The sequence below is a fragment of the Perca fluviatilis genome, chromosome 16, assembly GCF_010015445.1.
Source record: "Perca fluviatilis chromosome 16, GENO_Pfluv_1.0, whole genome shotgun sequence".
Lineage (NCBI taxonomy): Eukaryota > Metazoa > Chordata > Actinopteri > Perciformes > Percidae > Perca > Perca fluviatilis.
The window spans coordinates 25,940,945-25,966,761 of NC_053127.1; the positions used below are offsets into that span (position 1 = coordinate 25,940,945).

The 25,817-nt window shown below is 39.0% G+C and overlaps 1 protein-coding gene across 3 annotated transcripts; it reads left to right on the forward strand.

The window, feature by feature from the left end:
- Positions 1-1,643: 1,643 nt before the first annotated feature.
- Positions 1,644-25,359, forward strand: kcnip1b (Kv channel interacting protein 1 b). 3 transcript variants are annotated; one of them, XM_039778541.1, is made up of 9 exons: positions 1,644-1,837; positions 2,269-2,571; positions 19,094-19,218; positions 20,088-20,157; positions 20,251-20,321; positions 20,426-20,533; positions 20,620-20,724; positions 21,117-21,179; positions 23,733-25,359. In XM_039778541.1, exons 2-9 carry the CDS (start codon positions 2,484-2,486, stop codon positions 23,778-23,780), a joined length of 678 nt encoding a protein of 225 aa, XP_039634475.1. In that variant the 5' UTR covers positions 1,644-1,837; positions 2,269-2,483; the 3' UTR covers positions 23,781-25,359. The 3 variants fall into 3 exon arrangements, with proteins under 3 accessions (XP_039634475.1, XP_039634476.1, XP_039634477.1); XM_039778542.1 differs by having other exon boundaries at positions 1,644-1,834; XM_039778543.1 differs by lacking the exons at positions 1,644-1,837; positions 2,269-2,571 and adding an exon at positions 13,172-13,583.
- The last annotated feature ends 458 nt before the right edge of the window (positions 25,360-25,817 follow it).

Below are 25,817 nucleotides of genomic sequence, written 5' to 3' on the forward strand. Positions count from 1 at the left end.
TTGTGACAAAGTATGATACAATTGTTAAGGAAATTCAATAGGTTGATATTGTGAAAAAAAAGTATAAGTTTAATTTGACTGTTTTTGTTAAAATCACAATTAACTACTACACTATTAACTACTGATACACAATACAACACTGCACATACAATTACATAAAATACAATTATCACTGGCTAGCACTGGGCTGCTATTTTTACTCTGCCACTCTGTAAGTAAAGTGCTCCTCTCCTGGGATGTAAACAGGATTGTGCGAACAACCACCTCAAGTCACGAAAGCGATGGTCTTCCTTTTGCTGCTTAAAAACACAAAAATGACTTGTGACATTTAGGACAGAGTTACTGTAGGATAGGGACCTACTAAAGTGCAATGGTGAGTTTGACTGGGATGAGATAAATAGAATCTATAAGCATTAAATATAGACAAGACAGAGGATGAGGGGGAGAAAATAGACAGAGGAAGCACTGCGTCATGCTCTCCTCGAGCATTTCCACAGTTCATTGAAGTGAGAAACAAAAAGCCCCACAAGCAAACTACAGGCTTACATAACCTCTTTCAGAGTCATTTCATGATGGACAAGACTGTGTGTTTATGGGCGACTGCTTGCATATATGTGAATTTGGCACAGACCTTTTGGTTCTGTGTCAGCAATGATAGCTTCTCATTTCTAGTGGGTGTCTGATCACCATAGTGACAGAAATATGCATTGGGGATTACAGATGTACTTACCTGCCGTAGGCTGTAGAGATAATAGTGATGAGGGTGATTAACATTGCCGTAAACAGCCATTCTTCGAGGATAGCCTCTGTTCCACAATGTTTTCAAGACCCACCTCTTTTTGTTTTCAGTCAAAACACAGAAACTCACTGTGTACAGTAATTATATGTGTGTATCTTGTCATTTTAACGAAGGATAACCATATTTTGACACAAGAGAAAGCAAGCTCGGTAACTTACTGGGATCTCAACAGTTTCTTCAGGAAAAAGTTCCTAATCATTTCTGATATGGCTTTTGGCACATCAAACAAAAATTAATAGTTGATATAATTCCAAATAAACTATAGTTTCCATTTTAATATGACAACGGGCACAGTATTTTTTAAATGTTGACAACACTTAGAGGTATATAGAAGAGGTTTGGCGTGCAATATCTGTTCTGTGACATTCTGGTAGAGAAAATATCTCACAGAAAGTACAGTGAAGCCCCTTATGACTTATCGATAAGGCAGACATAAAAATTTACTGATTTAATACAGACTGTATCCCTGATGTTTCACTATAAGCTGTGATATGACCTCTTGCAAAAAGACATTGCAAGATGTGTGAATTTCACAGTAAAATGCTGTAGGTGCTATAAATGTCATTTTTTTTTTATTTAAAGCATGTGCTATCACAGTGGGGAGAAGGTGTTGTAACAGTTCATAAATACTTGACTAAATGTATTTGCCACAGTGATCTGGGCTCTAGCCTTTTAAACCATGAACCACCAACCTTAAATCCCCTTTTTTACACTATTTACTGGATCATGGATCATGCAACTGCGTAGGCTCTAAAAAATAAATAAAAAAGGAAGAAGAAAGAGCATTAGCCAGACTGAGAGTGAGGGAACACAGATGCAAGACAGGAGGAGGGAGCATAGAGGAGGGAGGGCGGGTACGCGCTGGCTGCTCTCCGCAGTACCGATCTGCTGAGAGCACCAGAGCAGAGCTCCTCCACAGACCACAGCCGCAGGGCACGCACTGCAGCTCAGAGGAAAACCTCACATAGAAATATACGCTGGAGGAGAAACTGCTACCTCACAAGACAGAAGACAAGACAAAGAGGAAGAGAAGAGGTGGTGAGAAAAACTAGCAATTTTCTGCTTTTTCTTGGAAGAACAGAACTTCCAGAGCAAACGGCTCTTCACATTCTACTTTTGGAGTCCATTTAATAATTTATCTTCTGCCTCATTTTGGTCTGTGAAACACAACTTTGCCTTTGTAAAAGTTTGACATACAGGTCTGAATTTTTATTTCCAATCAGCATTTCTGCCCATCTGGCTCTTTTGGCGATTCTAGCAGTGTTTTAATATCTGTGTGTATGTGCGTGTTTCTTTGGGTGTTTAAGCATCCTTTTCTGACTGACCTTAGTGAATAATGGTCGAGTTAACAGGTACTTGGGTGTAAATGTGTGGAAGACAAAATCAATTGTTTTGTTCTGAAGCTACACTACAAGCTTAATTTGGCAGGTAAATTATTATTTATCTCATTTATACTTTTTTTCTCCAAGGATCCGCTTCAAGGACCTAAAGATGTCTGATCACAGAAACTACTGAGGCTGATTATTCTTTGCAATAAGGATCGCTCCCCACGCTATAGAAAAATCTCCTGAAAGGACATTGTGGAGACACTTGCGAGCTCAGACCTTTTCTCTCCATATATTGGAAGTTGTTTCTCTGGTGAAGCCTCGGCCCCATCTGCCCCTGCCTCGACTTCAACCTCAGGATGGCTGGCTGTACCTGCCGCTGCAGGCAAGGCTTGCTCAAACTAATGCAGTCCCTGCAGAGATTGGTCTCAGGAACCCTCACAAAAGGTACTGTTGCGTTTTACTCTAATACAGATGCACTCACTACATATTTCAGTCAGATGTGCGTTAACACAGTTCATGACTTCTTTTCATCTTGATCAGATCATCAGCATTCTCGTGAGCAGGTGTATTTCATATCGTACGAAAACTTATGCACAACAATTCATATGATATCTTACAAAGTTACAATGACCAGGGTCACGTGACCATTGAGTTTAGCTACAAAAAGGTAACTGTGATGTGTGTGTGGTGACGGTCATGACAGAAAAAAAAAATGGGTTAAAACATCGGCCCCCGTTAAGTAGGACATTCACACAAACACCAGTTTAAAACACCTTCTCTTTATAAGCCCATAATGTGCCGAGCTTTCTTTTCCTAATAGATTCCATTAGCATGGCAGTATTGAGTTGTGTGTTATGCAGCTGCATCAGCCATGGGTTAAGGCCAAGATTCAACTCCCACATCGGCCGAAGTAAAGTCTATTCATTAACAGCCATGTGTTCTGTCAAAAGTTTCCTTGAGCAAAACACCGAGCCCTTGCTTTACAAGTCTAAGGGCCCTATCTTGCACTGAGCGCAATTGCCTTTGTACACCGACGCATGTATCATTCCTATTTTGCACCCAAGGCACAGCGGACTTTTCCCTCCACAGACGCACGTCGGTAAATTAGGGAATGTATTTGCGCTCCCTGGGGCGGTTCAGCAAAAAGAGGAGGCGTGTTCAGGCGCAAACGTTATCTGGTGCTATTATGCAGTTTCAGAAAACAATTCCGCCAGTGACCAGGAAAAACCTGGTCTAAAGTCAGTGGCGCTAGTCTAAAGTCAGTGACGCGTTATTCAGATGCTATTTTAGGGACGAATGCTTGGCCATTATGTAGCGTGTGCACAACGCGCATACACTTCTCTCATCTACAGCAGTTCCCATTTTTGAAAACCATACATAATTACAAAGACAAATATTACTGAAAATGCGCTTCGGGTGTTTGGATAGATCAGGAGGCACTTTACAGTACAGTCCTCAAAAAGTCCCAGCATTCTTTGTGGCTTGTTGTGTTTTACACAACATTTCCATGAATCATGGATGTGTTGATGACATAAATGAGGAAATATTAGAGGACTTAAGGAGACGTGATGTTGAACTACGGTGGGATTGGACACTCCGGCGGAATCTGGTGAATCTGGAGTAATGTGCGATGCGCTCCTGATGGAGCGGGTGGACGGAGATGGAGTGGGGGGGGAGGAGGAAGGGGCACAACAGGTGCAGGTGGTGCGTTTGGAGGCCCACGCTCCATGGCTGCAGCAATCCTCTCCAGACTTGAGGAGATACGCCCGAGAGGCTGCAGCTACTTTGCCGCATCTCGGACAGCTCCCGCTGGCGTGCGCCAGGCAAATCCGCCGTCGTAATAGCAATCCGCCATGGAACAAGCGCGCCTGCTCTTAAAGGGAATGTGAGATGACGCTCTGATTGGTTATTTTCACGTTACGCCCAAACCACACCTAGCTACTTCAGACCAACCCATTTAAGATTTGCGTCGGGCGCAAGAGTCATTTATCCCGCCGGTAAACAGCGGCCGAGATCCGCCCACAAAGCTACTTGCGTTTGGCGTTTCATACTTGCGTTTCAGATCGTTAAAATAGGGCCCTAAGTCTGTAAGAGTTTTAGCTCACAGCATTTGAATATAAACACTCTTTACTTCTTATTTGATTGTAAGATGTGAGAATGCAACACACATCTTGAAGCCCTATAAGAGTTTCTGTTGCCAATCAGAGAAGATTTGTATAACTGAGTTTGAACTGCTAATCAATTTCAATTTTATTTGTAAGGGACAATGTGCAATTAAAACATACCGTAAATGTAACCATTTGATGCATTGCACCAGAGTTAACCTTAGGCTAATTTACATCTGTAGTCTCACAGTACCCTCAGGATAAACATGTTTTGAGTTTTGGACAGTGGAATAGTATGTGATTACTTTTTCCGACTTTTCTCTAATTTTTGCTTTTCTTCTTGTGAAATACTGGATGTTTTCACTGTGGGTTTTAAAACTGCTTCAAATGAAACAGCCTGACAAGGAAAATTCACTATTTGGTTGAACTGTTCACAATTCCTGTACAAGCTAAGGCCATAACCTGTAATGAGAAGTCATAAGTAGACCTTGCTTCTTTTTAAGGGGTCACGAGCCAAATAGGTTGGAAACCTCTGAGTCAAGAGACCAGCAGTTTGCATCATTGCTAATATAATTCAAGTTATTAATTAACATTGCCATTCTAAGTTAAGTAAGTCCTATTTCAAAATGATTTGCTATGTTTTTATTTTGTCATATTTCTTTTTCACCTTCACCTTAAAAACTTTTAGCCTTTTTAACATGTGCAAACGAGCAGGTAAATCAGAGATTGTGGTACGGTTTATGTTGTTTTAATGTTACAATGCACATTTGTTTTCGGGACACTGTCATCAAGGGTGTTAAAAAAAGGGTTTGTTGGCTTTGCCTATGGGGTACCTTTTACTTGCAATGATGACGTGGTGCACAGTATGCGTCATCCGTACACACACCCCTTAGGGCAACCGTTGCGATACACTCTTAACCCCTTGTCATGTTCATCCTCTTGGTGTTAAAAGCTCTGGCTCTCGCTCTCCTCCTGACCTCCATCATCCTCTAGGTGAAAGTGACTTTTTTTAACCTTAATAGCAAAAACCTAACGCTGAGTCACCAAGTCAGAGTGCAGCTGCAAGTCAGTCATGACTGATGAAACACAATGATCTGCTCTCACCTCTCACCTGGCCTGATATACAGTATAAACAGATCAAATATTTGTGTAGGTGTAGGCCATGCTTCATTTAAACTCTCAACTTGACTTTTGCATTGCATGTTTTTTTTTTCTCCATCATTTGTTTCCCCTAATACAAATGTAGTCTCCAGATGCTTATTTTCAAATCAGCAATATTTGGATAGTTTTACTATACCACTCTAAATCCTTTGTAAGCATATCCACTGCCAGGAATCGATTTGTTACAGTCTTGTTTTTTTTATTTTCAAAAGTAGCAAGCTATTTGTAAGAACTCAATCTAATAGCTGGTAGCTTGTATAATGCTGTATTCTATTTAGGCATTTATACAGTTTCTGTCATGAATGTACAATTGGCAGGAGCAACAATAGCGCTGCTTACCTTTACCTTCATACTGACAAAACTCTTACGGACTACTTATGCCTTGTTACCTGGGTAGCTCAGACACTGTTAAAATCAACCTAACCTTAAAAACACCTAAAGTATATGCATAATTGTATGGTATTCCTTCGATATAAAGAAAACTAACAAGTACTGCGGTTTGTGCAGCTTTAAGGAAATGTAATGAAACCTGCTGAGAATGAAACTACGTGTTCTAAACTTGTGGCTTTGTCATCTTCTGTGCTATTCTAGAAATAATACAGCCTACTTACAGTATGGCCGCATGGGTTGACAATCTAGGTCATGCGATGCAGCCACATGTCGGTATTGTCTAAAAACTGAGAGAATGTGTGAACTATCCATCCTTTTATATAACACATTAATATGTGAACAATTCCAAATCTACTTTTACAGCACGATGGTTAATCTTCAATTGGTTAGACTAATTACCAAAGTAAAAAGAATAATAAAATGCAGAAAAATCCTGACTTTCAGACGTTGTCCTGTGTCTTATGTAACCTATAGCTACTGTATATTTTGCATTATGGAGTGGCTTTTTGGCAATGTTTTGAGCAGCATAAGAGCTTGAAAGTGACTGTCTCATGCCAAAAACAATATTATATCCAGAGCACAAATAAGTAATCTATGTGCACCATTTTGTAAGCACAAATTCCTTATTTGAAAGCATGGATTGAGTTTTCCATGGCACCTCCTGGGCTCCGGTCATTATTTGTAGATGCCAGTGATCTTGCCTTCTTCATCCTCGAAGGACTAGCAGTATATGAAATGGAGTGTGAGTTTTATTGAACATCTAGTCCCTTGACACGTTGCCTCTGTGCATGTTTGCTGCTTCTACTCAAATGTTCCTTTATGCTTTGCTGATTGCAGCACACGGTACTGACCTTAGTTACTTAAGGTTGAGATGCTTGTGCATTGGGCAGCACAGGGCCTGTGTCTTCTTTGAACTCCATAATTGAATGTCACTGAGTTAATTAGGGTGCTTCTAGACAAAATACTAAGTTTTAAAGTGTCTCAACTGGGAATTGATTCTATCAATTCAACCCACAGTGGGGCTTTTATGTTTTTTACTGCTATTGTGAGAGAAAAGTGTTTGGTGGATAGCTTTCTAAATTAGCACAACACTTATGCAATTTCAGCTCCTCATTGTGATATCAACATGCCCAAGCTTTTATATACACATTTTAAAGGGGTGGACACACTAACACACATTAACAGATTGCATCACATATTGTACATATGTTCCCATTATTGTGTCCATTTAAATTTGAAGGAAGGTTCTTTTTATTTTTTTTATTCATATTCTCAACCAAAAGGGGACTGAGAGCTCCATTTACCTCATGCAAGGCTATATGTGTCATGTAATTTTAGTGGCCATGTGAAACAGTGGTATGCAGCATGGAAAACAATACATAACCTTTGGTTATGATAACATATAAGACATATTCAAGACATATGAGAATGGTCTTGCTTTGTAGGTTTATGGAATGTGAGACAATAGTCTTGTCTTGTAGTTGCATTACAGATTGAAACCTTTCTCTGCACAATTCACTGAAAGAGGATCTTCAGAGCACTTGCATGCTATCATATGCATGGAAGCAGGCATGGAAATATGCACACACATGCATATTTAGCTTCACACACGCAAGCATGTCAAGTAGACTAAAAAAATGTAAGTCCCTCATCTCCAGCACACACGTATCTCCAGTAGTTTGGTTTGTTAAGCATATTTGCCTGCACACACTTATAGCTGCAGATAGTGTAATGAACCATAAAACTATGCCCGCTCACCTTTAAAATGTTCTACTTATAAAGGCAGCAGCATGTGTATTCATTTTCAGACCTTTAAACATTGCACCCTGGAGTGTTAGTTAGGGTTGGGTGGAGATATGTCTTGAGGGACACTTATTCTTAGGTCCCCATTAGTGGCTACTGTACGTTATACTCTTGTTTCATATAGTTTCGCTTATAAAAATAGTTCTGTTGTAATCTGTAAGGCCGCTTAATTTCTTTATGACAAACAACATTATCAAGACATGCATGCAAAGCTCTTGCTGTCATGTGACTGATAATGTGTCTGGCTTTTTAAGTGTACATGTGTATTTGTATTGTAGATTGGAAAACTAAATATAATGAATAATTCATAGTTAGCATTGGGAGCTATATGAGCCACTGAGAAAATAGTGTCAACACTATTACTCCTAACTCAGGTATTAATATTTACATATGTCATGTGTATGACAAAACAAAGCTAACATGAAACAAAAAGTGTGAATAGCTCATGGTGGCTAATCTTAAGTTTGAGGTAAATATTGCATCTTGGACTGTCCAGAGTCAGTTCACTGACTTTATGACTCTCCTCCGCTTGTGCAACTGTTGCAACTTTAGTTAAATGCTAAAAAATAGTTTATCATTTAGCATTATCCCATTATTGTCATTTGTAGCCACAGAAGCCACTGTTCAGTTATATAAGCTGTATCTCAATTTTGATACTTTGATACCACTTAGTACACTTCCATTCAATACACTGCGTACACATGTACTTACCATAGACATATATAAAATGGACCAACAGATCCCGTCTAGACAGAGGCCAGTGAAGGATATTAGAAGCACTTTGCGTTACTGCGCAGCCTCCAACTGAGAGAGATGACGTAAATGTGACGTGAGCAACGTGTCTGAAAGTTGTAAGTCTTCTGGTAGCTGTGCCAAGAGAAATCTCAGTTATTCCGAATCTTGCAGAGATGGTGAGCGTAGGTATATGTAAGGAGATAACATAGGCACAGGCTTAATGTTAACTAAAATGCTAGTTAACATTAGTAATTAAACTTAAATAGCTAATGGAAGTCGAAACTGCCTACAAGCTTCTCCTGTACGATACCGTAATCCCTCTACTATGCGACTATAAATTGCGTGGTTATGAGACAATCGTAAGCCTATTTTTATAAAAACGTCTGCTACGGAGCCATAACGTGAGGTACAAGGTAATGGAGCCTTTTATACATTGTCTATTATTTCTTTAGAAATAAACAATGGACAAAAAAGGTCTATAAACGCTTCAGATGTAAAGTTATTCGCTGTCAAAGTGACGTCAAAATGAAGTGGGATGCTAACGTCGGGTGATCGTTTGGTAGCATCAAAATGGCGCCATAGGAGGTTCGAGTTCTGAAGCGAAGCTTACCACCTTGAGTCTGACAGGGTAGTGTTGTTGTCTCGAATCACTTCTTCTTCTTCTTCTTCTTCTTCTTCTTCTTCTTCTTCTTCTTCTTCTTCTTCTTCTTCTTCTTCTTTAATGGTGAATTGCAACCAGGCAGAACATTACACAAAATAGTTTCTCACAATTGTTTCTTGCTTGTGTGTGCCCCGTGTTTCACATGAGATGGAGATACGCTGCCGATGTATTAGTTCAGTGTTCCCCGAAGCAACCGCAACCGCTGCGGCTTCATCAGCCGCCATTTTCACAAGTTTTGTGGTCCCTCCCCTTCCACTATACGTAGACAAGATGGTATCCATTGAGGGTGAGAAGTGTCCAGCATTCCACACTCAACTTTTGAGCCTTCATGAGTACAGCATTCGGACACACTGCATTTTGCCATACTTACTCAAATTAGCTAATGTAATTGAGACATTTTGCTTTAAAGAATTATCTTGAGACCAAAATGGTGATTATTTCAATGTGTTTGCCTTTACTGTACTAGCCTGCATTTTCTTGTGTTTCACACTGAGTCAGGTCCTATTAGAAACAGTAGGAGTGTAGCTGAAGACAGAAACCCTCTCATCCGGCCCCATGCTGCACCTGTCCCTCGCTATTACAAGTCACATGTGTCCTCTAAGTGCATAACCTTGCAGCAAGAGTCACATCCTCCACCACTGCGGAGAGACAGATTCAGATCTCCGTGTACTTCTACCAAAGCTAATGACCAAAACAAATGGCAGAATTACCCAGCATTACCCTGCATTTGTGAACTTTTCTCGCCAAAGACTCTCTTCCTTCTCCTCCCATTCTCTATCACTTTTTCTGTGGCTGTAAAACGAGTGGATTGGAGCCGACAGTGTGTGTCTCCGCTTTTAATTTTTTACATCACCTCACTACACACTTTTATGTAACCGTCTTCTTCTATATTTATCTCTTGCCTCCTCTGTGTGTTTCATTCTCCACATTAATTCTCTCCAGCCTCATTTTTTTTTTTTTTTACTATCTGATATATTACTTCTAGAATCCTCTGTTAATGGACACGTATTTGGTGAAGTGAACAGTATGATGGAGGTTAGGTGATGTGTAGTAGGTTGTAGTTCTGAATGCTCATATGTTGTTGAACTCTGTTCATTTTTGCTCTTTAGTCAAGAGCAAAATGAGCTTGCAATGGAGACCCAAACTGACGAGAGTATCAGGACAAACTGTACTCTGCTGCCACCGGCTGTTCAAAGAGCAACACCACAACATAACAAAAGAGTAGTTGTATATTTTTCGTAGGAAGATTTGTTTTCTTTTAAGGGCACTGAACAATGTGGAAGATCACAGGACTCCAGGCTCCCCACTTTTGCAATATTGAATTAAAACTTAGAATTCCTTAAGTCAACATACTTTGATATTAATTGTATATATAAAATGTTTGCTACAATATGCTTTGTTTTAAATAACCAAGCTATTTTAGGTACATTATTCCAATACCAAATTACTAATTAAGAAAGCTGGCAAATATTTGGACTGTGACTAACTATTTGTATTATTTTCAATTACTCACCTGATTGATTAACTAATAACCAAGGTTACCTAAGGCCAAATGCTGTATTCAAATTGCTTGTTTGTCTGAATAGTGAAAAAGACCCAAAACTATCAAATTTTGAATTATATGAAAACATGAAAAGCAGCATTAAGCAGTTTTTGTTTTGTTTTACTTGAGAAGTAACTTTTTTTTACTTTTATAACCACATTTTCTCAAAATACAGTAGGCCTATATTTGTGAATATTAACATCAATGTAAACTGTCAATACAGGTGATTCCAAAAATGGCTCTTTCTATGCATAAAGAGAGTTACGGAGAGGTACTATACTATTCTCAACAACGGTGCAGTCTATCCATAGTTCATGTGTTAAACCAGATACACATCCAGTTACACTGATATATCTTGTAGGCCTTTTCCCTTCATCAAAAACATATTTGTCTTATCTTAAAGCATAACCAGTTAGTTACATTCTATGATATGGAGTATAGGATAAGATAAGATAAGATATGATATGATATGATAAGATAAGATGCAAAAATAAAGATTGCAAATGTAAAAGTATGTGACAATAAGAAAAGGTACACATCCAAAACAATATACACAATGCCAAGACCAGGTTAATATGCAAGTGAAAGAGGAATGTTGAGGTGAAGAAGAGAGGAGTAGAGATGAAATAATTAAATGATGAGCGCTCTTGCATAACGAGACTAGAGAACCACTTAGTAGGTCGGAAACTGCCATCTCACGTCAAAACAGAGATTGCAGTTTCCTCAAGATCAAAAGTGTCTTTTGTAACATCCTTCCTCTCACAAATTTAATTTGTTGAGCATGAGAAAAGTGCCTTATTTCATCACATTTAAAGAACAGTTTCAGTCAGATACGGGAAAATCTGGAAAAACAGTGAAAAGGAAAAACGTGCAAACATGTATCTTTTGATTATTATGGCTATGAATTGGCATATTGACATACCAAGGAGTATGTGTTGTTAACAAGTGTGCTCATGCTCATTTGGTCTTGATTCTTACTTCTATTGGTCTTCTACCTTTTGTACGGTGCCTTTAACACGTTTGCGACTGGTGAGTCCTGCCTGTTGGTGGTGGTGAGCTGAGTCGTGTTGATCGGGAACTGCTTAAAAAATAATGAGGAGATTATGGGGTCTGACAGCAGTGCAGTGTCACGGCACGGGATAATATGCTGCATAAAGGCGGTTCCAGATGGCAAACATCTGTCATGGGGATTACAACGGTTTACTTATAGTTTTCTGAATCTCCATCTGCAAGTGTTTGTACTGTCTGTGTGTGTTTGTGTGTCACGGGGCTCATTTATTTTTTCAAGTGGACAGGAAAGATTGTCTAAACATCTGTGATATCACTTGTAATTTCCATATATGCTTCCTGGTCCCAGATGAGCTGTGCTGATTTTTCCAGGAAGGAATAAATCTTTGGGGAAATCCCTGCATGAAATGCATAAGTGTAAGAGGTAACTTTTAATTTTGGTGAGGCAGTATTTGAATGGAGGAAATTGGGATGCAAAAAGGAAAAGGTAAAGGTAGGACACCTAGCATGTGAGAGGTGTACATTTCTCAGAATTATGCATGACTTTATGTTTAATTAATCAGTGCAAGTTCTTACCTCAGCTCCACCTGGGCAATCGCAGGACTGCCATCAGCAAACAGTACGCACGCACAAACACACCCACACCTACCCACACACACACACACACATAGAAAGTGTATGGTACAGAGAGCAGAGCATTTCTGGTCTGTCACTCAGTGCCTTTCCACATACCAACGCTATCACGTTTTAAATAATCTTTCTGAGTCCTGCTGAGAATCAATGCCCTTATGTGTCACATAACATATCAAATTCTAAAACAGACTGTAGTAATATCCTGTTTAAGACATACTTTACTCATTCGCTGCATTTACTACAGGGAATTATATTGTTTAAGTTGAAAAAGCACTTATACTATAATACACAATTACTTCTGCTTCCAACAACCCTGTTTGATTTGTAATGCTCATGCTCTTCCCTTGCTTGTAGGGAAAGTAGCATGATTTTCTTGTTTGTATCACAGTAAAAATCGATCAGTAAATCTCTGTTGTCCTTTGCGACCAACCGACCCCCCCCACACACACACACACACACATACACACACACCCCTCAGTCACTACACTTTGCCCATCTACCTGCATCTACACCTGCCCATTGCCCATACTATACATTTTTTGTACATTATGCAATCGATCCATTCATTTTGTATTTGTTTCTGTATTTATTGTTTATTTCATTTTCATGTTTAATATGTTTGTTTGTTTATGTATGCACCAACCACCAAGGCAAATTCCTCGTAAGTGTAGCTTACTTTGGCAATAGACCTGATTCTGATTAGAATCAGAGAGAGGGGAAAGGTCTAGCTATGTTACCGTGTTAAATCAACACACACACACGCACACACACACACACACACACACACACACACACACACACAAGTGAGCTTCAAAGCTAACGTAAACCTAACATATGATAGGTATCTCTATGCTCGTTATGGTACAAACCATGCATCAGGGAGAAGAGCACCAATTTAAAGTCAAGTGCAATCTGTAAAGAAGAGGAATCTGTTACCTTGAAATGCATGTCTTTCACCTGCTACCACTCACTTGTGAGTAGTGTTATTACGGAGTACTGCATCAGTTCAGCACTCCACAACAACATGAGGGCATGAGGAGGCATGAGCTAGAAATAGGGGAAAGGCTGACAGATGAGTAGAATCAGGCACAGAACGGAGGGAGTGGCGCAGAAAGGCAGGAGCAGCTTGTGTGTGTGTTTAAAGAGAGAAATCAGAAATCCAAGAGAATCAGCTCAAAGAAGAGACTCGTCCCTCAGTAACACATCTGAAACCAGTGAGAGGAATCAACAGGGGCAAAGCCACTTTAAGATTCAAAGCTGTGGAGGCAGATCACAACGACAGACTGACAAAATCGTGAAATAAATAGAGGACTATTACTCTTTGGGTTGTTTGCCAAGGCTGGTTTCCACGGTGACAACATGGGTGCAGTGGTGGGCACTTTGACCATGCAAACCAAGCAGAGGAGACCATCCAGAGGTAGGTCAACATTAGTCAGAAAAAAAGATGGAGAAAAGACAAAAGAGCAACAGAATACTAGACTAAAGTGAGATAGTGAGCAGATCTAACTAACACACTGAAAGAAAGCATTCAGATACTAATTTGTAATTCATAATATGTGTTCCATGTTTTTTTTCTGTGTGTTGCACACATTTAACATAAACAACAACATGTATACGTTGGTCATAATTCTGTGGAGTGACTATAAATTATGGATGAAGGAAGTCAGTCAGAAAAGAGCAAATATAGACCGGCTAATGCATTTACCGAATCTTACTCACATGTAGTCAAATTACATATACATGTAAAGTACATTAACTGATAGCATTGATGCAATTTTTTACATACAGTATGGAAAAGAACAGAAGAAAGAATAGCTATTTTATAAATAAAAATGTAGAAATATTGACTCAAGGAAGTGGTAACACAATGTGTGATGTATCAAGCGATAAGAAGTGCCAGGCATAACTCTTTGGTCACGATAGGGAGATTACAATGCGCCATGAAGTAGGATGTCCTTGAAAATAACTAGAGAGGCCTGACTCTATGACTCTCGGTCATGTTCTGTGGGGATGGTCATTGAATGTGTGAGTGAGTGAGTAAGTGAAAGAGAGAGGGGGAGAGGGTTCAGGCGAGAGCGTGTGAATTAAAAGGCAGCTCACATATCATACCTCTCCCTGGCCTTATGCTTGAGATCCTCGTTGTCATGGAGACTGGGTTGTGGGGGAGAGTGTGAACGATACTCAGCCAGGATGAATGACAAAATTATAGCAGCGTGAAACAGAGATAAAATAGATGAACCGGCAAAGAAAGCAATTACTCTCTGTCAGTAGACGGAGCACCTAACAAGACAGGCGGTGCTTGCCGTTTGTTTTTACACCGATGAGATGGAATCTTTCGTCGTAGTTCTAATAAAAAGCCTTTCAAAAGCCTTTGAACAAAATGCAGGGGAAATGCTCAGAGGTCATCCTGCTTTTTTTACGCTCCATTAAAGTGTGCCTTGCATAGCAAGCTGTGTAGAGGTACAGAGATACGATGAGACAAGATCAGACTTTATTGATCCTCAGGATGGGTATCACAGAAACAGGGCAGAGGTTGGGCAAAGCAGTTTAAAAATAAGTCTGAGTCGGAAAGCTAAGTATACATAATAGGATATTGTAGACCACACAGCATACAGTGAATGTGCTGTATATGTGCAAAAGCAGCCAAAAATCTTTTTCAAAACCATGGCAGATATTTCTGTCTGGAGTATTTGCTGTTTGTGTCACTGGCCACCAGTACCTGCCATTCTATATGTCACCAGTGTGATGGATACGGCTGAAGTGTCTGCTTTGTCAAAAATCACAACACAAGCACAGACAAAAGTCACAGCATAGACTGAAGATTTGAAGCAACAGCTTCTGTCATTCCATGACATGAATGTAAAATATAGCCAAATAAAATAGAAAGTAGGCTAATTGCTGTCATTCTGAAATACCCTTATGTGTAGTTAGAAATAAAGGAATATGTCTGGCGTTATGGGAAATACACTTATCTAGCTGATAGTTAGATGAGAGAGAGATACCACTCTCATGTCTATACAATAAATATCCAATTAGCTTAGCTTAGCTTAGCACAAAGACTGAAAGCAAGGGGAAACAGCTGGCCTGGCTCTGTCCACAGTCAAAATCACCATAGCAACAAAGCTCACTAATTATAACTTTATATCTCCTTTGTTCCATTCGGATATGGAACTGTAAAAATGACACTTTGTGGTTTTTACAGATGTGTTTTTTATGTGCCTGACTAATTCTTCTTCTTTGTCCTCACCGTGAGGTTGCAAGGCAACAGACGTGGACTCCAGGAAGTTACTGGATTATACAAACAAACAAGATATAACCTGGTAATTAGTGAGTTTTAGAGGTGTAGGTAGATTTTGTTACCTTTGGACGGAGCCAGGCTGTTTCTCCTCTTTCTAATCTTAATGCTATGCTATGCTATGCTAAAATAAGATAAGATACATCTTTATTGATCCCCTGCGGGAAAATTCGCTTGTTGCAGCAGTACAATAGACACAACAGAAATAAATACAGATAAGTATAGAAAGTAACATAAAAAAGAGGTACAAAAACTAAAATAGAATAGAATAAAATAGAAAGTATTTTGATAAAGTGAGAGTGGTGTGATTATTGGCAGCAGAGTCAACCCATCTATGGAAACACCTGGAAACATCTGGTGCACCAGACTGATATGGTTAAGTAATAGAACTCAAGTGTTTGTCTGTATTACTGTAATATAAAATATGTCATATTAACATAACATGTAACATATTAACATAATATAGTATTATATGTACATTATGATATAGTGAGGGAACGAGACATAAAAGGTGCAATATAGTGTATGGTATATTACATTATATATATACATTATAACATGTGTGTGTATATATATATATATATATATATATATATATATATAGAGTATAGTGATCAATATAGCATAGTGTATACTGTAGTATAACATAGTGTAAGATTGTAATGCGTTTTATAATACAACAATATGACAGAATAGAATATCAATATAATATATGGTGTCATGTAATATAATATGGTGTAGTGTACAGAATGGCAACAGAGAGACAATGGAGAGGGTAAGGTGAGATGAGAGTTTTGAGTGGAGAAATGACTCTGTATGTGATGTTATAGTCTGTGGTTCACATTGCTGTTCACAACAACGGCTGGCTGTAGAATTTACTTTATTTATTTGTATTATAATTTGTATTGTATATAATTTACTGTACCGACATAAGAGTGATATTAATCTTCTCATCTAACGCTGAGCAAGAAAGCATACAAGTGTATATCCCAAAATTTTACAGGACATACAGTTGGGAACTGTGACATGATGTCTGGTGAAACTTTTTTTGTAGGCATTTTGTAGGCAACACTTGGGCTTGGTCTTGGTCTGTGTGTGTGTGTGTGTGTGTGTGTGTGTGTGTGTGTGTGTGTGTGTGTGTGTGTGTGTGTGTGTGTGTGTGTGTGTGTGTGTGTGTGTGTGTGTGTGTGTGTGTGTGTGTGTGTGTGAACTGGCCTGAAGCTGCTGCAGCAGTTGTCATTAATAGTATGACAGAGCCGCGGGCTGTCTATGAAATCGCCATCTGACACGCACCTATAATTACCTCCGTCACTTCATCATGTAACACTTCCCTGCCTTGCTAATGAATGTTTATGTACAGAACAGCTGTTGCACCATTTGCATCAAGACTCCTGCTTTGAATATAAGCATCAACATTGGGAATGTTGGTACAGAGTCTGCAGCATTTATGTGGCTGAATCTTGTAAGAGTAAATCTCTTAGTTTTAGATATATCTGGTAATCTGATCATTTGTCATCTGGTGAGATTCATATTATCAATATGTGTTTTAAACCCCCAGGCGGTAGTATTTGCTAGTAAACCCCAAATTCTAAATCAATATTCCTTCATTATGCTTGTTTTTCATTCTATCCCATTTGTCTTATTTATGTCCTCCAAACATATCGTGTTATCATATACTGCCACGTGTTGTTTTCCTTTTCTCAAATTTTTGTTGACACTCTGCCACCTCCTTTCTCTCTTCCCATTTCTCCATGTCCCCCACCTTCCCTAATCAACACATCTGCCTGTTTCCTTTTGTCATCCTCATTTCATTTCATCTGTTTCTGATCACACGTCGCATCTGCAGAAAAAGCAGCACAAACACATGTGTACAGAACAGCAAAGCAACGCCTTTCGTTGTTTTGTTGTCATGTGATCAGAGGCTTTTACTCACAGGGAAGATAAATGTACAAATTGTGTTTGACACTTCCTTTTTAATCAGTTGATCCAGTGTACGCACCACTGTTCACATTCATCCTTTGTGTCTATCCCCATGACAACAAGCGTCAGGGAGAGGAGCTGTAAGGAAGATGGAGGGAAGATTGAGAGAAAGCAATACATAACCATACTAATATGGTCAGCTGATAAATGACAGTAAATATTTCACACTAGTTCAGCATTCACCAAAACCTTGAGGGAATAGTGCCTAAAAAGGGACTGTCTCAGATTATGATAATTTTACACTAAATTGCTAAAACAAGCTGGCATCTCCATCTTCTCCTATAGTTTTTAGTGCATGTGGAAGATCTTTTTCAAACTCATATTTTGATTAATTTAGTTTTAAATTAGCATAGAACTAATAGGAAAGCCTCAAAAAATGTACTGTATCTAACCTACATATTTGTACGCCTCTTTTGATCTCAATAACTACACTGATAGTTGACACCTTTTTGCATTGATTGAAACTGAAATCTAATACAAACAGGCTCTAAATAAAGATGATTCAATGCTAACAGTAGAATCAATTATTCTTGTACAAAGATCAAATGCAGCTAATTAGCTCTTACGTTTAACACTTATCACATACAGTTGATGCCTCATCGAATTCCTAAAATTCCAACAGGATATTTGATATTTAACTCAAATTAAGATCACCTCTGGCAGATGATGCATGAAACTAGATACAGTTTCAGTGTAATCTTAACACCGCTGCTGAGTGGGTTGAAATGAATGAGGCATCACTGTCATCCAAAAAGCAGACGAATTATATTCATCTTACTGTAATCTCCTTTTCTTTAAGACTGAGCCAATTGATGCTGACACAGCTTGTGAGCTTGTTTGGAGGTGCATGTGAGCGTTTGTGAAATCATTAATTTGGTCATCTTTTAATGTTTAATTTGGTAGGATTTAACAGGGTATATTTGTTTTCTGTAAAAGAAATATATATTGCTTACATCACAGGTTCCAGTTGGGATATAAAAGTAACCAAGTTTACAGAGACCACCATGTGTATTATGATGTATTGCCACGCAAATATAAGGCGAGTTTAGGTTTTATTTCTTCAGCATTTTTTCTGAGTGTCTGCCTCTGCCAGTGAATGCAATAAAGACTTCCAGAGAAAACTATATGTGGCTGTTTTGCTCATGTTTGAGAACTCATTGGTGTGTGGATGCCCTCTAGCTGGAGACAGTCACTGCGACAAACACTTGGCCACAGCAGGACCAGAACTCTTCACATCATTAACCACCATCAATCTCCACAGCAACCGATACTGAGCACCATGTTGCCATTAAAATCACTCGAGTACTAAGGGGGAAATCTATTTGTCAAGTGCATGCAGTTCTTATCATCCCTTTCTCTCTTTTTACATGTGACTCTCTTTTGGCCTTATTATTCTGCTGCTTCACTTGCTTTTGCCGTGAGCGCTCTTTTCTGCCATCTAATCATATTTTTTATACCTTTTTTCCCGACTTAACATTCTTAAGCTTTGCTGAGTTGTCTCTTTCCTGTGTATTACAGTTTTCATCTTTCTAAAGACTGGGAAGAGCCTGTGTTAAACATGGATTATAAAGTCTTGACATGATTCTGATAATAAACATATTTCTTTTGTCTTTTTTTCTCTCTCTCTCTCTCTCTCTCTCTCTTCCCTGTAGATAGAACAGATGAGGAGGTGGAGATGGCGACGGTGTGCTACAGGCCAGAGGGTCTTGACCAGTTGGAAGCCCAAACTAACTTCAGCAAACAGGAGCTGCAGATCCTCTATCGTGGTTTCAAGAATGTAATAACACACCTTCTGATTTTATTATTAGATTACTTTGGTGCGTTCCAGATACTTCAAACTTTAAAGATTTAGATCACCCTAAAAAAAAAAAAGTTCTGTTTACCCCTTAAAGTATCTAGCCATGAAGATTGTTTCTATTTAAACAAGACAAGAGTCTATGGTACCAGCTATATGAGGCTGTAGGCTCCTTAGGCACAGCAGTGCTGTAAGTGAAATTCTAATGTTAGTATGCTAACACTCACAATGACAATGCTAACATGCTCTGATGTGTAGCTGGTAGGCTATAGGCACACATTTACCATGGTCACCATCTTAGTTTAGTGTATTAGCATGCTAACTTTTGCCAGTAAGCACAAAACACATTCTGAGAGTAATGCAAATGTTGAAGTTTATTTTTGCAGGAATTTTGTACTAAACTTGTGTTTATAAATAAAATGTTGGTAACAAGTACAAGATATAATCCATTCAATAATTGTTGAGATATAAGTTAAGATAAGTGATGGACTGACAAACCAACATTGTCATCCACAGAGCCATAATGCTAGCAGAAATTCAGCAGAAATGTTACTTCACTGAAACTATCTTTAACTCATGTGTCCCAAACTAAAGTACTTGCAATGAACAATTAGGCTACTGAGAACCATATATGTTCTGCTAAAAGTAAAAGACAATGACATATTGTTAACTGTGAGTTGTGTGTCAGTTATATATTTGGTTTTATTATGAAACAAATGCATGCTAATAATACTGGCTAATAGTGGCTAGCCTACTTTAGGGACATGGTCATGACTGACACAGTTATAGTGAGTTCCTCCAACAAACAGGATGTCATTGAGTAGAGTATAATTCATATTTTCTTTCCATAGGAATGTCCAAGTGGTGTTGTAAATGAGGAGACATTTAAACACATTTACGCACAGTTCTTTCCTCATGGAGGTAAATTGCAATGTTTTTGAATCTCTTTCACTGTGCTCTGTGAAGCTTTTTGAGAACAGGAGACCTTACACTTTCATTTTCATTGTGTTGCAGATGCAAGCATGTATGCTCATTATCTTTTCAATGCATTTGACACTACAAACAATGGCTCCATTAAGTTTAAGGTCAGTCATCCTTCTTTGTAAATGCATTTTGTCTAAAATATTAATAATTTCTTGATATGATGCTTTCAGAATCTAACTTTGTTTTAATATTCTGTTGCTATTAGGACTTTGTAATGGGTTTGTCTACACTGTTGCGAGGAACACTGAGAGAAAAGCTTGAGTGGACGTTTCACCTTTATGACATTAACAAAGATGGCTACATAAACAGAGAGGTGAGACTGTGCTGTCACTATGTGTACAGTGTTCGTGTGTCATCTAAAGTCTGTCTTGCTACAATGTGAATTTTCTCCTCTCCCAGGAAATGACTGAGATTGTGAGAGCCATTTATGACATGATGGGCAAGTACACGTACCCTGCACTAAAGGGAGATGTCCCGCAGCAGCATGTGGATGCTTTTTTCCAGGTGAATTTCTAACATATATCATAAACAAAAGTCTAAAGTCAACATTTTTGTTCACAGTGTTGTGTGTGCACAGCATGAGAGGAAACAATGTCACACTTAATGTCTCTTGTAAATCCCCAGTATAGCTTCCCAAATGAACCTCTCTGGTTTTATTGAGACACTTTGCATATGGGCTACACGTTTTCCGATAAGGCTTACAAAGTTTTATTACATAAGCAATTGCAGTCAGTATTTTTTTTAACTGTTATTCTCCATTTGGTGTTCTATACTGCTACAGTTTCTGTACGCTACAATTGAGCTCACAATTAACACATTTCCACACAATTGTCAAACATTTGCTTCTCTTTGATACTGAGCCACATTATAATAAACTGGGTTTTGTTTTTTTACAGAAAATGGATAAAAACAAAGATGGAGTGCTGACTTTGGAGGAGTTTATTATAGCCTGCCAGGAGGTACAGTATGTATTGTACATCTATTGTTGACTATTTCTATATTTAATTATCATAAATATGTAATATGTATTGTCGACCGGTGTGGCAGTTCGCTGAGGCGTCGCGTCGCTCGCTGTGGCTGAGCCAACCCCTTTTTATTGCCTTCCCCTCAGCAAACCCCCGGCCCTACTGTGCCCTCTTTTGCCGTACGGACGAACGCCAGTTGCCCGTCAGCGGGGCGGATGTTTTGACCTATACTAAAAAGGATTTGATTTTGACGCTTCCCTGATTAATTTAGTTTATAGAGACACACACACACGCCCTCCGTCTAAGGAGAAGCCCTCGCCCGGATCAGGGAACCCGGAGGCGAGACAAGAGGTTAGATACACACTACACCAGACGTCCCCAAAAACACGGGCTCTTATCCCCCTGTATGTGACAAGCACTGCCCGAGGGGATCTTTAAAACCAATGATTTTTCTTTAGTACTCACGGTCTCAGCCGTCCTCCCAGGGTCACCGGAGGTCCCTTCCTTCTCAAGGACGCCCGACTTGCCCCTCTTGGTCGCCTGACTGAGAGAGGGGGATGCTCAGAGGCTCTGACCAGGCCACGCGGATAGGGAAATGCACTCCCACTAGGAGATAACAGGAGGTCTGCATGTCCAAGTTGATCCCCGCCAGGAGGCAACTCTCCACGGGCGGTTAAAGAGGAGTCACTAACCCCCGTAGGGGGGAAACCCTCCCCGCTTGACAGCAGGCAAGACGATCCCAGAGAAAAATAAGGAACTGGCAAAAGTTGGCTCTCCTAGTCCAAAGTCGGACTCAGGTGATTTTTATTATTTTGTGACAAAAGCAGAAATTAAAAGCAAGTGGTCCTCTACAACATAAACCTAAAAATAAAGATAAAGATAAAGCCTCCGCTCTAATAGAGGTATTTAAAGCTGCTTCTCTTTTCCTCCTGGCTCTGTCTCTCCCACACTCATACGAGTGCAGGTAATCTCCTCTCTGGTGTCAAAGAGGGCAAATAAATCTTCCCCAAAACGCAGCGAAAAGAGCGTCTGGGCAAACTAAGAGAGAAGAGCACTTTTTGGCCTCTGTTTAACAGAGGTATTCGAAGCCACTTCTCAGAGATAGTCTTTTTTATTTTTTTATTTTTCTTTTCCTCCCTTACACTCAGCGAGCACAAGGGAACCCCTCTCCAGCTGAGAGAGGCATAATGAATCTTTCCCAGTGCAACAGAAAGTGCAAGGGTAGATGGAGAAGGCTTCATGGCATCCCGATGCCACGTAAAGCACTCGGGTAAAAGAGCCCGAAGGGAGCCCAAAAGGGACCCAAAAAGGGACCCAAAAGGGAACACCCGAAAGGGCTCAAAAGGCACCCAGAAAGGGCACCCAGAAAGGGCACCCGAAAGGGGCCGCTACTCGGCAAAAACACTCATATTTATACACGAAAAACATTTTACTCCTCCCAAAATTATCAAAAGGGACGTACTATATGTACTTCCCTATCCTTGTACGGTAATGTAGGAAACACTTCACAAATAACGTAACAGTAATGAACTTCATGAACTCTGATATGGCCACACATGTGCCTTCAAGACGCACACACACACAGCTGCATGCACCGGTCAAGGCCGCAGCTCCTGCCTGTGCTCTTCTTATCTGTCTAGGTGCTTTCCTACACTCTTCACAGTTTCTCAATGAGAGCTCTTTCTGTCATAAAATGCAAAAAAGATCAGTATGTAAGCAAAAAAACAGATTAATATGTAAGCAAGATATATGTTATTTTTTGGGGTTTTCAACACACACACTCTAAGCAATGATATAGTTTGCTTTTCAAAACACATCTATCAAAGTGATTATATGGTTATCTGGTTAATACTGACAACGCTATATATGTTGTAAAGCAAGAAATGACATAGATTCTGCTATTTCTTTGTTTTTGAGTTTTCATCTGGCCTCGCGGACAACAGTATAAAGTTTAAATTAAACATATAAAAGTGCATCAATATACAGTTACTTAGATATGTTATATGCATGTAGAAATAAATAAAAAATTTGAGCACATTAGTTTATTCTTGACCTTTGGGAAACAATATGTAATATTTAATCGAAGCACAATGGTTCTCTTACTAGCTTTTGGAGCTGTCTTCCTCAATGAAGACCGTGAGATGCAGATCTAAAATTTTGCAAAATACAAAAAAAAAGATATACTTCATCAAAATGTAATAATTAAATGTATGCATATAACAGTGACAAGAGTGAGCAAGCAAATAATGCATGTTCCAAAAAGTTCACATAAATGAACAAAGTCTAAATGAGGGCCGTACACACATGCAGAAAAATAGACTTAAACATTTCAAAGATATTAAACTTAAAGCACCCAAACATCAGCATGCCTACAGTTTTTGAGCACTTGAAAAATATGTATTATGTGCAAAGACAAATTATGTTATATCTGGAAGCTGCTTCAAGCAGCCTATACAGCCCATACATTACTATATACAGGGGTTATGTACATTGCTAGTAAATTGCATCATTCTGCCCTGATTACTTGTCTTCTTTCTCCACCCACAGGACGAAATCATGATGAGATCCATGCAGCTGTTTGAAAATGTGATGTAGATCAAGAGGAGATGATGGAAAACAAAGACATGGAAAATGAGAGGACTTGGTGTGAGAGTGTGTGTGTGTGTGTGTGTGTGTGTGTGTGTGTGTGTGTGTGTGTGTGTGTGTGTGTGTGTGTGTGTGTGTGTGTGTGTGTGTGTGTGTGTGTGCGTGCGTGCGTGTGTGCGTGCGCATGTGCGTGTGTGTGTGTTAGATATGTGCAATACATCCAGTCTCTCCTCTTCTTTCCATCTTATCAGCTCTGGTCTGGATACAGTCAGATTCCCTCACAATGACTTGAATGATGAGACTGGACTGGAATGCTTTTAGCCTTCCTGCAGAGTTTCCCCACACAATACAAACTGACTGATGTGACAGACTTGGATGAAAAAGACATTGCTCTCAGTCCTGTCTAGAAGATTGGTCTGTTAGAGATAAATATGATCCTACACTGCAAGGCTGCACCAGACCAGCAAAGAGCTATTGTTCAACCAGAAGAGCTTTTTTGTTTTGTTGCCATAAGACGTTATTTTTTTTGCCAAAATTTAATTGCATGCTTTTGCAAGAGGTCAGATTTGTTATGGGAATTTGGCCATCAGGATTTTTATATATCTCATGCATCACTGTTGCAGTGACCACTGTACTTTTGTGTTGACCTGGTTGTCACTTGCCTGCGGAGTCTGTACGGTGCTTGTTATAAAGAGTCTAAAGCTTACCGTAGAAAGTCAAAGAATTTGGAACCTGTACATTTTATGGGTCTGATGTTGTGCGGGTATGTGCTTGTCTTCTTGCCTATGTTAAAACTTAGGTTTTAGTAAAAAGAAAGAAGGAACTGAATCATGTTTTATATTTTCAGCTGCTGTTTTACTTCTTGTGGTCAAATCGCTGCTTTGTCAAAAATGTAAAAAGAAAACTAACATTTTGAATTTCATGATGAAATGCCTGCAAAATGAAGATGATGAATGATAAATCAGGAAGAGGCTTGTTATTATCAAGCCAATATCTTTATTTGCACAGATGACAGAGAGTCAAAGTTTAACTCAAAGATGACAACAATAATGAAAAAAGTAAAATGTTTGTATGGTCCAAACTTGTTGATCAAACTTATAGGTATGTAACTAATTATACAAGAAATGACATACCTAAAAACTGGAGTCAAATTCCTTGTATGAGCAAGTTTCTGATAATCTTGCAGGAAAATGACACTAAATGTCAGCTTTGGAATGTGATATTTTGATGACACAGAGGACAGCTCCATCTGTATTAGTGAAAATTCGGCACTGTGTCCTCCATCTAAAACAAATTTGTCATGTTACACTGACAGGTACAGGTAAGGACAGAACAGGGTGACTCCTGCAGTTGCTTGCAGCTGGTTTTCTGTGAGTCAGGGTGTGTTTGAAAATGGAAAACTCACTAAGATAAGCACTAACATATTCATCAACGTTCATCAAACATTCTTTTTGCTGTCAGTGGAGCAGCTCTTGTGTGGTACATCAGTGTGACATCTCTGCTATCTTGGTTTGTAACGGTTATTAAATCTCACAAGCAAAAAAATTATTCTAAGCCATAAGAATAAATATGTAACTTCTTAAATTGAGTGGTTTTACTTCGTTTGTTTGTGTGTGTGTTCATAGAAAACCTCTCTTGGTTTAAAAAATTCATAGACTTTTTCAATGGCTTTACAGCTATCTTGTTTCTTTAAAGTTGTGTTCCACCTCCTTTGTTAGAGCTGTAAAATGAACAAAAGCCATGTGAAAGGAGTACGTTGCATCAACTAGCAAAACTACAAAAAAGATTTATGATGCATTACATCATGAGATCCAGGGCCTAAATCCTGTTGTCTTTCATAAATGTATTAATTAATTACCTCATAGTCGTATGTAAGCATTAAAAAACTTTCCTTATCACATCAGTGATAAGAAACTTAACATGCACTCAATCAATCAATCAATCAATCAATCAATCAATCAATCAATCAACATTTATTTATATAGCACTTTACAAAAACCAGCAGGTATCCAAAGTGTATGTTGTATGTCATACAATAGAAAGAAT